The sequence below is a fragment of the Pelophylax lessonae genome, assembly GCF_965119305.1.
Source record: "Pelophylax lessonae genome assembly, chromosome: 10".
NCBI lineage: Eukaryota > Metazoa > Chordata > Amphibia > Anura > Ranidae > Pelophylax > Pelophylax lessonae.
The window spans coordinates 215,820,948-215,832,635 of NC_138777.1; the positions used below are offsets into that span (position 1 = coordinate 215,820,948).

The 11,688-nt window shown below is 43.1% G+C and overlaps 1 protein-coding gene and 1 long non-coding RNA gene across 2 annotated transcripts; both read left to right on the top strand.

Annotated features, from left to right (window-relative positions):
- The first annotated feature begins 2,747 nt into the window (after positions 1-2,747).
- CEBPA (CCAAT enhancer binding protein alpha) lies at positions 2,748-3,767 on the top strand. The gene has a single exon (XM_082270429.1). The coding sequence runs from the start codon at positions 2,865-2,867 to the stop codon at positions 3,753-3,755; it is 891 nt and encodes a 296-aa protein (XP_082126555.1). The 5' UTR covers positions 2,748-2,864; the 3' UTR covers positions 3,756-3,767.
- Positions 3,768-4,187: 420 nt separating this feature from the next.
- Positions 4,188-6,538, top strand: LOC309565468. Its single transcript, XR_014225810.1, has 3 exons — positions 4,188-4,763; positions 5,041-5,465; positions 5,620-6,538. It is a non-coding gene; the product is annotated as an uncharacterized lncRNA (long non-coding RNA).
- Positions 6,539-11,688: the final 5,150 nt, after the last annotated feature.

Sequence of the window (11,688 nt, forward strand, 5' to 3'; positions counted from 1 at the left end):
CAGATCCTCTCCAGTTCTGTCAGGTTGGATGGTAAACGTTGGTGGACAGCCATTTTTAGGTCTCTCCAGAGATGCTCAATTGGGTTTAAGTCAGGGCTCTGGCTGGGCCATTCAAGAACAATCACGGAGTTGTTGTGAAGCCACTCCTTAGTTATTTTAGCTGTGTGCTTAGGGTCATTGTCTTGTTGGAAGGTAAACCTTCGGCCCAGTCTGAGGTCCAGAGCACTCTGGAGAAGGTTTTTGTCCAGGATACCCCTGTACTTGGCTGCATTCATCTTTCCCTCGATTGCAACCATTCGTCCTGTCCCTGCAGCTGAAAAACACCCCCACAGCATGATGCTGCCACCACCATGCTTCACTGTTGGGACTGTATTGGACAGGTGATGAGCAGTGCCTGGTTTTCTCCACACATACCGCTTAGAATTAAGGCCAAAAAGTTCTATTTTGGTCTCATCAGACCAGAGAATCTTATTTCTCACCATCTTGGAGTCCTTCAGGTGTTTTTTAGCAAACTCCATGCGGGCTTTCATGTGTCTTACACTGAGGAGAGGCTTCCGTCGGGCCACTCTGCCATAAAGCCCGGACTGGTGGAGGGCTGCAGTGATGGTTGACTTTCTACAACTTTCTCCCATCTCCTGACTGCATCTCTGGAGCTCAGCCACAGTGATCTTTGGGTTCTTCTTTACCTCTCTCACCAAAGCTCTTCTCCCCCGATAGCTCAGTTTGGCCGGACGGCCAGCTCTAGGAAGGGTTCTGGTCGTCCCAAACGTCTTCCATTTGAGGATTATGGAGGCCACTGTGCTCTTAGGAACCTTAAGTGCAGCAGAAATCTTTTTGTAACCTTGGCCAGATCTGTGCCTTGCCACAATTCTGTCTCTGAGCTCTTCAGGCAGTTCCTTTGACCTCATGATTCTCATTTGCTCTGATATGCATTGTGATCTGGAAGGTCTTGTATAGACAGGTGTGTGGCTTTCCTAATCAAGTCCAATCAGTATAATCAAACACAGCTGGACTCAAATGAAGGTGTAGAACCATCTCAAGGATGATCAGAAGAAATGGAAAGCACCTGAGTTAAATATATGAGTGTCACAGCAAAGGGTCTGAATACTTAGGACCATGTGATATTTCAGTTTTTCTTTTTTAATAAATCTGCAACAATGTCAACAATTCTGTGTTTTTCTGTCAGTATAGTGTACATTCATGAGGAAGAAGAATGAACTTAAATGATTTTAGCAAATGGCTGCAATATAACAAAGAGTGAAAAATTTAAGGGGGTCTGAATACTTTCCGTACCCACTGTATATATATATATATTTCTTTTTTTATGTGTGTTTTATTATAATGCAGAATAAATATATGTATTGCATGCAATATATATGTATAAAAATGTGAATATATATAAATATATATATATACATAGTTTGCATACTTCTTTTTTTTTTAAAGGGGGGGGGGGTCATTCTGAAGCTTTAAATTAAGCTAGACACTGTATCAGGGGCGTAACTACAGGGGTTGCAGGGGTTGCAACTGCTACCGGGCCCCATGCTCCAGGGGGCCCGGTAGCAAACCAGTGGGTGAACTTCCAGGATCTCAAAGGTCACACTTGCGACCGGGCCCTGGCATTGCACCACTGTGGGGAGGCCCCAAGATTGCAGGAAGGGGGCCCACTGCAGAACTTGTGAAAGGATCCTGCTGCGGGACCATAATAAAAGGCCATGCAACGAGAGTAAAGAGCCCCAGGATTAGTGGGAAGAGCCCCGGGCTTGAAGGGAAGGGCCCCGGCCAGGGGACTGGGGGGCCCTTCATGGTTTCTTGCATCGGGGCCCTGAAGGTTCTAGTTACGCCTCTGCACTGTATTAAATTAAAATGTATGCACTTATCATATATATATATTCACGTTTTATATATACATATATATATATATATATTAATATATATATGTATATATCGTGTGTGTTTTATTACAATGCTAAATAAATGTATGTATTGTATGTAATATATATGTATTTATATGTATAAAAACATGAATATATATATACATAGTTGCATACTTCTTTTTTTTTACAGGGGGGGGCCATTATGAACCTTTAAATTAAACTAGACACTGTATTAAAAAGAAAATGTTTGCAACTATCTATATTTATATATATTATTTGCGTGCATTATTATAATGCAAAATAAATATATGTATTGTATGTAATATATATGTATTTATATGTATAAAAACGTGAATATATATATATATATATATATATATATATATATATATATATATATATATATATATATATATATATATGTATATATATATATATATATATACATAGTTGCATACTTTTTTTTTAAAATACAGTGCCTAGTTTAATTTAAAGGTTCAGGATGACCCCCCAGCCTCCCAGTACTCCAATATCAATCCTACATGTACACCTCCTGAGCGCCGACAATATGAATGCAGCATTTCTGTACTTCTATCTGCAGCCTGGCTGGTGCAAAGGGAAAACTGCAAACAAGACCGGTACACACCGGCGGAGAGCAGAGGCCGGGGCCATCGGGCAGCGATCACAGGACGGCGGAGCTCGGATGGAGTCGCGGGGAAGGAAGCGCTGAAGGCGGACGAAGTCGCAGAAGTTTTCTCGGTTAGCGCAGCCCTGGGTGCAGTGCCTTAAAGCGGCCATTAGGTGTCGCTGCTCCGCCCTCGCCCCTGCCTATATATATAGAGTGACAGCGGAGCTCCGGCAGTCAGTATTGAGCGGCTGGCGGTGTCACCTGGTTGCAGAGTCCGGCAATTGATCGCGCAGAGTCAGCCCGAGCTCACCCTGGATTCCCGGAGCTCGTCGCCATGCTTGGCTGGCTATAGGAGCTCCATGGAGCTAGCCAACTTCTACGAGGTCGAATCCCGGCCATCCATGAGCGCCCAGCCGCAGCAGCACGCCGCCTACGGCTACAGGGAGCCCCCCGCCGCCGGGGACGTGACTGAGCTGTGCGAGAACGAGAACTCCATAGACATCAGCGCCTACATCGACCCGGCCGCCTTCAACGACGAGTTCCTGGCCGATCTCTTCCATAACAGCAAGCAGGACCGAGCCAAAGCCACCATAGACTACCAGCAGGGGCTTGGAGGGGCGCCCGGCCACCCTCCTATGTATGGCTGCATGGCCACCTACCTGGACAATAAGATGGACAATAGCCTGAGGCCCCTGGTCATCAAACAGGAGCCCAGGGGGGACGAGGAGGACGCCAACCGGGTGTCTCTAGCTGCCCTCTACCCTCACCCTGCCAACCAGCACCCATCCCACCTGCAGTACCAGGTAGCCCACTGTGCCCAGACCACTATGCACCTGCAGCCTGGGCACCCGACTCCACCGCCCACCCCAGTGCCAAGTCCTCACCACCTTCACCATCATCCTCATCACCACCAGCTGCAAGCTTCCTCCTCCAAGGGAATGTCCTCTGCATCTTCCACCTCTTCTTCTTCTTCATCGGAGACCAGAGGCAAGTCCAAAAAATGGGTGGACAAAAGCAGCACAGAGTACAGGGTGAGGAGGGAGAGGAACAACATAGCAGTGAGGAAGAGCAGGGACAAGGCTAAGATGAGGAACGCTGAGACCCAACAGAAGGTGGTTGAGTTGTCCAATGACAATGATAAGTTGAGGAAGAGGGTAGAACAGCTGAGCAGGGAGTTGGAGACCCTCAGGGGGATCTTCAGGCAGCTGCCAGAGAGCTCTCTGGTCAAAGTGATGGGCAACTGTGCATGAGGTCCAACCCAACCTCCCACCCATCCACTCTCCATCTCCAGTGGATCCTAACCAAGCACCAAAAGTGATAAGGACACTTCAGTGAACTTGGATCCAAGCCTTTGGCCCTTTCTCTCTACTATGTTGCATGAGGTCCAACCCAAACTCCTCATTCCTCACTTCCATCCTCCATCTCCTGTGGATCCTAACCAAGCACCTAGAGCGATAAGGACACATCCATGAACTTGGATCCAAGCCTTTGACTCTTTCTCTCTACTATGTTGCATGAGGTCCAACCCAAACCCAAATTCTTGACTTCACCCCTTCATCCATTCTTTCATCTCCAGTGGATCCTAACCAAGCACCAAGATTGATAAGGACACTTCAATGAACTTGGATCCAAGTCTTTGACCCTTACTCTCTACTATGTTGCATGAGGTCCAACCCAACCTCCTCATTCTTCACTTCCATCCTCCATCTCCTGTGGGTCCTAACCAAGCACCTAGAGTGATAAGGACGCATCCATGTACTTGGATCCAAGCCTTTGACTTTTCCTCTCTACTATGTTGCATGAGGTCCAACCCAACCCCAAATTCTTGACTTCACCCCTTCATCCATCCTTTCATCTCCTGTGGATCCTAATCAAGCACCAAGATTGATAAGGACACTTCCATGAACTTGGATCCCAACCTTCAACCCCATCTCCCTTTCTACAGTTTTGCCAAAACAATGGATATTTTGCATTTGTCCACCAGGCCCCTTTTTTGATTGTGGTGACCAGTTAAGGCTAAGTTCTCACAACCTGGTGCTAACGCAGTTGTGAGGAGCCTCTATTAGGCAACCATAGTCTACCAGATACTGTACTTTTTTTATGGTCCCTATTTTTTTATACTCTTTGTAAGAAAAAAAAACTTTGAATAATTTCTATGCAACCTTTGGCTGGTCAGATTTATTTTATTATGCTTTCTTTTTAAGGGGCTGTAAATTTTGGTAAACATTGAACAGTTTGCTGCAACTCATGGCATTTAGGCTCGGTTCACACTGGGGTGGCACGACTCTGTACTACTTCGGGGGCGACTTGTGCATTTCCATGCACCACGACTTCGGAGCGACTTGCATGGACTTCACATAATGGAAGTCTATGCAAGTCGCTCCGAGGTTGCCCCCGAAGTAGTACAGGACCCTTTCTCTAAGTTGGAGCGACTTGTGTCGCTCCTATTAGAACGGGTCCTGTAGCGGTTAATGGACCGCGAGGGAGCGCGACTTATCAGGCTGACAAGTCGTGCAAGTGTGAATCGAGTCTTAGTGGAGTAAATAACAAGATGATAGGATCCAATAGGACAACCCCAGTAGGTCACAAGGCTGGTTTGGGCAACTTTTTGGCCTCCAGTTGTTTTGGCATCACAAACGCCAGGGTGCCCTGTCAACACAGGAAACACTGGAAGTTTTGGTGCCAGCCCCAGCTGGTGGCTTCAGGTTGTTGAATTGGCTTGTGGCATGGTGGGTTTGGCTATGTATACAGGGGCAGTGAAGTTTGGTAAACATTGAAGAACAGTTGGCTGCTTCTCTCAATGGCATTTAGTGGAGTAAATAATGAGATGATAGGATTCTATAGCACAAGCCCAGTAGGTCACAGGGCACGTTCAGGCAACGTAGTTGTGTTGGCACCACAAACTCCAGCGTGCCCTGTCAACACAGCAAGCATTGAAAGTTTTGGCGCTAGCCCAACTGGTAGCTTTAGATCAGGGGTCTCCAAACTATGGCCTTCCAGTTTTTTAGGAACTACAATTCCCATCATGTCTTGTCATGTCTGTTAGTGTCAGAGTTTTTGCAATGCCTCATGGGATGTGTAGTTCCACAACAGCTGGAGGGCCATAGTTTGGAGATCCCTGCTTTAGATTGAAGTGGCTTGTGATATAATGGGGTTGGCTATGAACAGGGTATAATTATGCACCTTTTTTACCTTTTTTAAAAAGTGCCTTCTCATCATTTTGGGGTATCTGTTACTGTAAAACTCTGCCTTCAATCCAGTGCAGCTCATTAAGTCACCAGCAGATTTCTTTTTTTATCAGGAGTTTATGATATGAAGCAGATATGGACTTCTACAAATATTTATATATATTTCTTCAATTCATAGACCAGCTTTGTTCAGGATAAGCCCTTGCCTTCACTTTCAGAGACAATCAACGTGCCAAGAGACTTTATTTTTTATTTTTTATCGAACGCACAAAACTTATTTAATGACTTGATTTCAATGACAAGCTGCATTGTGGAGTAAAGGGAATTGTGTCTTTGTGTGACACAGGCCATCACATTATCATACTGTAATACAGAAGAAAAAAACATGTTTTAGGCATTTTTATTAAAAAAAAAAAAAAAAATCTTGACTACCATTAACGAGCTGCTATTCGCTGATTGCATTGTTCCTTTTTATCTCCTCTTGTATATATTGGCTTTAAACTTTGGCAGATTACGTGGACCCGGTTGAATGTGAATCAGAAAATTGCAGTTTTTTAAGCTTTGAACATTTCTTTTTCACCATATTCTTGCCATTTTTTTTTTTTTTTAATTTTTATTATCAATGATCACTCTAGCATGTTACAGGCCTACAGTGGCTGGTAACCTTGAATAGCTAGTATTGACGCACCCCCCCCCCCCAAATGTGTACTAAGCACCCTTACCAACCTAACACCCCACTAACCCATGACTTTCATAACCGTGCCTTAATTATTGTACGCATAGCACCGCTTAATTAACTTGTTCCATCACTTTTTTTATTTTTTTTTATTTTCACCCCTAGAGCAAATTTAATTAACCCATTCCATCACTTTTTTTTTTCATTTTCACCTTTAGAGCAAATTTATGGCAAAAGATTTTTTTTTTCCAAACAATTTACCATCCCCTTTTCTGAAATCCCCAAGGTGTTTTAAGAGTTAATATTTTAAAGGATTTATGTCTGTTTTTGAAAATAAAATGTTATTTTTAAATAAATGTTTCTATTCATTTTATTGTTATTAATTATAATTTAGAAACAAAAACACAATGGCATATGTTTTTTTTTTTTTGTTTATTTTCAATATAAATAAAGAATATCCACTGTTAAGATTTTTGTGTCACTGTTTTCTTTTTTTAATTAACAGATGCTGTTTTTAAAACATCTAATGGGAAAAGGTAAAAAAGATACTTTGAAAAAGGTAAAAAAAAAAAGACACAGTACCTTATTAAATAAAACAAGGCAAAGATTTAATAATACAAAAAATAAATAATAATATGTAATATTCGATTATTATTAAATCTTTGCCTTGTTTTACTTCATTAAATAAAACAAGGCAAAGATTTAATAATACAAACAATAAATAATAATAATATGTAATATTCGATTATTATTAAATCTTTGCCTTGTTTTACTTCATTAAATAAAAAAGGCAAAGATTTAATAATACAAAAAATAAATAATAATATAATAATATGTAGTATTTGATTATTATTAATTATTTGCCTTGTTTTACTTCATTAAATAAAACAAGGCAAAGATTTAATAATACAAACAATAAATAATAATAATATGTAATATTCGATTATTATTAAATCTTTGCCTTGTTTTACTTCATTAAATAAAAAAGGCAAAGATTTAATAATACAAAAAATAAATAATAATATAATAATATGTAGTATTTGATTATTATTAATTCTTTGCCTTGTTTTACTTCATTAAATAAAACAAGGCAAAGCTTTAATAATACAATAACAAGAAATAATAAGAAAAAAATATATATATATTTATTCTTTTTGTATAAATAAAGCTTCCTTCCATTGTAGGGGTAAGCCTTGGGGCAGTAAATAGGAATACTGCCATTCCAGTTCAACTGTAAATTAAATTGGCCATGCACTGTACAATCTTTTTAGGATTTATTAAAACTATTCAATATAATTGTACAATTACAAAGAAACGAAAGTGAGCAGTCAGTTGGATCTGCTTGCCCCTCCCAGCGCTTATGGAAACACAGTGCAGGGTTTATTATTATTTTATGGATGATGGAAGCATGATAATATAACTGTACAATAATTTAATTTGTATCCAATCAGACAGACCCTTGCACTATATAGTCAATGGAAGATCTAAAGCAGATTGTACAATCTGATTGTATAGTGTATGTCTAGTTTAAAGTGTAAGTCCATGCAAAACTGATTTCCACGTATTGGTGGTACAGTAAATGTAATAACGCACCGGCTTCCCAGATCTAGTGCTGTGGAGTCTCACAGTTTCTTCTATAGTAGAACAATCTGATGTTTCTGTTTCCTTCTCTGTAATATAAAGGTAATGGAAAAACCCAGCAGAGAAATAAGACCACCCTGCGTAATATTGCAAAGGAGTGGGCGGAGCTGGGAACTTGGCTGCAAAGACCTCACTTCTGAGATTAAGCCCACCTGCAATTGGAGCAGTAGTTCCCATCCTCCGCCCCCGTTCACACTGAATGCAACTTTGAAATCGTGCGACTTCACTTGAAGTCGCATGATTTCAAAGCTGCAGGTCAGTGTGACTTCAGGTGCAACTTGGCTGACATCTGTGTGACTTCAGGTGAAACTTGGCTGACATCTGTGCGACTTTATGCAACTTGGCTGACATCTGTGCGACTTCATGCAACTTGGCTGACATTTGTGTGACTTCATGCAACTTAGCTGACATCTGTGCGAATTCATGCAACTTGACTGACATCTGTGTAACTTCATGCAACTTGGCCGACATCTGTGTGACTTCATGTACAGATGTCTATGCAAGCCGCACCTGAAATTGCAAAAAAAAAATAGTGCAGGAACCTTTTTAAGCCCACCTGCAATTGGAGCAGTAGTTCCCAACCTCAGCCTCTGTTCACACTGAATTCGACTTTGAAATCGTGCGACTTCACTTGAAGTCGCACAATTTTAAAAGTGCGGGTAAGTGGGACTTCAGGTGAAACTTGGCTGACATCTGTGCAACTTCATGCAACTTGACTGACATCTGTGTGACTTCAGGTGATACTTGGCTGACATCTGTGCGACTTCATGCAACTTGGCTGACATCTGTGCAACTTCATGCAACTTGGCTGACATCTGTGCGACTTCATGCACAGATGTCTATGCAAGCCGCACCTGAAATTGCAAAAAAAAATAGTGCAGGAACCTTTTTTTTTTTTTTAAACTGGTGCTGCACCAGAAACTCAGAGTCGCACTGATTTGCGCAGTTCCGTTGCCGACAGTAGGAGTGAAGAAATGTCATCAGCACACCAAAGGTTCCTCCAAAAAGGGTCCGAAGCTTTATTTTTGTGGTTGCATGTTACACATAGGGCAAAGCCATATAGCCATATTTGTATAAGTGAGTGCCGGTTCACATTGATGCGATGCGGAAACCCTGCGAATCCACTGCGGGTTCCCGCATCACACCCGATTCACAGGCAGTTCACACTGCCATATGCGAATCGCTGGGGGTGTCAATACAAAGTTAACGACACCCACAGATCGGTTTGCATATCGCAGTGTGAACTGTCAATTCAGACAGGAATTGGATCACATAGGTGTGAACACCGATGCGATCTGATTCTGGTGCAGACTTAAAAAAGGGTCCTGCGCGACTTTGGTCCGAATGCGATGTAAATTCAGCCATACAATCTGTATGGATGAATTTGCATCGCATGTGATTTCGCTGCGAATCACATGCGATGTCTGACATCGCTGAAGTGTGAACTGAAAATAAAGATTTGGACCCTTTTGAGAAATCCTCGGTGTGCTGATGACGTCTTCACTCTGATTGCCTGCGATTTCCAGCCTGTGGTCATTACAGCACCCAGCACCATTTTCAGGACTGTGTGCCTGGGGAATATTACGTTTGGGATTGCCAACAATAGGGTGCGATTTAGATCGTCAAATCGCATGACATGTCGCTCGGTGAGTCCTCAAGTACCCGCAGCAGGTCATGTCATGGGAATTTCCCTGAGATAAAGTAGCTCTCATACATACCAAGCCATTGACATTGATTTAAAACATCTGTGCAAGGTGAAGGAAATTCTGAAAACCTGACCTGCGAGTACCCGAGGGCGGAGGTTGGGAGTCCTTGATGTGAAGGGACTCTCATTAGGCCATGGTTGAAGAAATGAAAATGGAATTCAGGAGCCATTCAGGTACCTCTACCTGTGTCAAACTACTGGTCCTTTGGCTAGGTGCAGTACCTGCGCACACACGTTGGATATGCGAGTGCTCGGTAAGTACATGAGCACAGGGGCATCCTGCATACACTGCATTGTACATAAATCTACACCTTCCATTGCACTTCAAGAGTAACCAGTAAGCCCTCATTCACCATGACTGCGGCTTTGAAATTGTGCGACTTTATCTGAAATCGCACGATTTCAAAGCTGCATGTCAGTGCGACTTGGAAGACATCTGTGTGGCTTCACGCAAGTCGCACCTGAAATCGCCAAAAGTAGTGCAGGAACTACTTTTTAAAATCGGTGCGGCACCGCAAAGTTGGCATCGCACCGATTTGAACAATAGGCTGCGACTTAGGGTTGCCGCCTCATCCCTTTAAACCAGAACACACACAATAATTACACAGGTTCTGTGGCTGATTTACCACTTCTGGACCGGAAGGTTTTACCCCCCTTAATGACCAGGCCATTTTTTTGCGATTAGACAATGCGTTACTTTAACTGAAAATTGCGCGGTTGTGCAAAGCTGTATTCAAATAAAATTGATGTCCTTTTTTTTCCCACAAATAGAACTTTCTCTTGGTGGTATTTGATCACCTCTGCGATTTTTATTTTTTGCGCTATAAACAAAAACATTTACAATTCTGAAAAAATAAATGTAAACTTTCTGCTATTTAGCCCCCGTTCACACTTAGGCGACCTGTGAGGCGACCTGGTCGCCTCACAGGTCGCCGCAGGTCGCCTTCCATAGGGAAGCTGCGGACCCGTTCTAATAGGAGCGACACAAGTCGCTCCGACTTAGAAAAAGGGTCCGGAGCTTCTTTGGGGCGACCAGGAGGCGACCGACATAGACTTCAATGTTATGAAGTCCGTGTCGGCCGCTCCGAGGTCGCGGCGCGCTGCTTGCACCGCGACCTCGAAGGTCGCCCCTGGAAGTAGCGTCGCCTGCATGTGAACGGGGACATAACATTCCCAAAAAAAAAATTAAAAATTTAATTTTTTCATCATTTTAGGCCAATTTGTATTTGGCTACATATTTTTGGTAAAAAAAAATGAATAAAAATTAAAGCGGGACTGCGACATTGCGGGGGACAGATCGGACCCCTAACTGACATTTTTGACACTTTTGGAGGGACCGGTGACATTACTACAATAATCAGTGCTAAAAATATGCACTGATACGGTTTTAATGACACTGGCAGGGAAGGGGGTAACACCAGGGGCGATCAAAGGGTTAAATGTGTGCCTAGGGGGTGTTTTCTAACTGTGGTCGGAGGGGAGGGGGGCTTATGGAACTAACACAGGGACTTGTATTCTTAAATAGGAGGTACAAAGGATCCCTGTGTTCATCACTGACAGAACAGCGGTGTGCCATATTTACAGCGGCAGACCACTGTTTTGTCTCTCTGGGGAGCGATCGCGGGTGCCCGGCGGACATCGCGGCCGCCAGACCAGCTGATTGGCGAATGGGCTTGCAAGGCACTCGAGCGCCACCCCCCCGGTATGTTGTTTCGCGGAACAGAGCCAACCTACTGCAGAATAACTGTGGCAGCTGATCGGCAAGTGGTTAAGGTGGTAATTAAACTCACTTAGAGCCTTATGTGCACTTTTTTAGCCCCAGTGTGATTAAAGCGGAGTTCCCCCCACCCCCCTCTCCATACTGTAGCTGCTGACTTTTAATATTAGGACACTTACCTGTCCAGGAATCCAGCGATGTCGGCACCGCAGCCGATGTTTCCATTGGCTGTCGGATGCTGCCGCCACCATTGCAG

Bases quoted from the DNA above. Each gene is read 5' to 3' on its own strand.
- CEBPA (XM_082270429.1), top strand. From the start codon at position 2,865: ATGGAGCTAGCCAACTTCTACGAGGTCGAATCCCGGCCATCCATGAGC.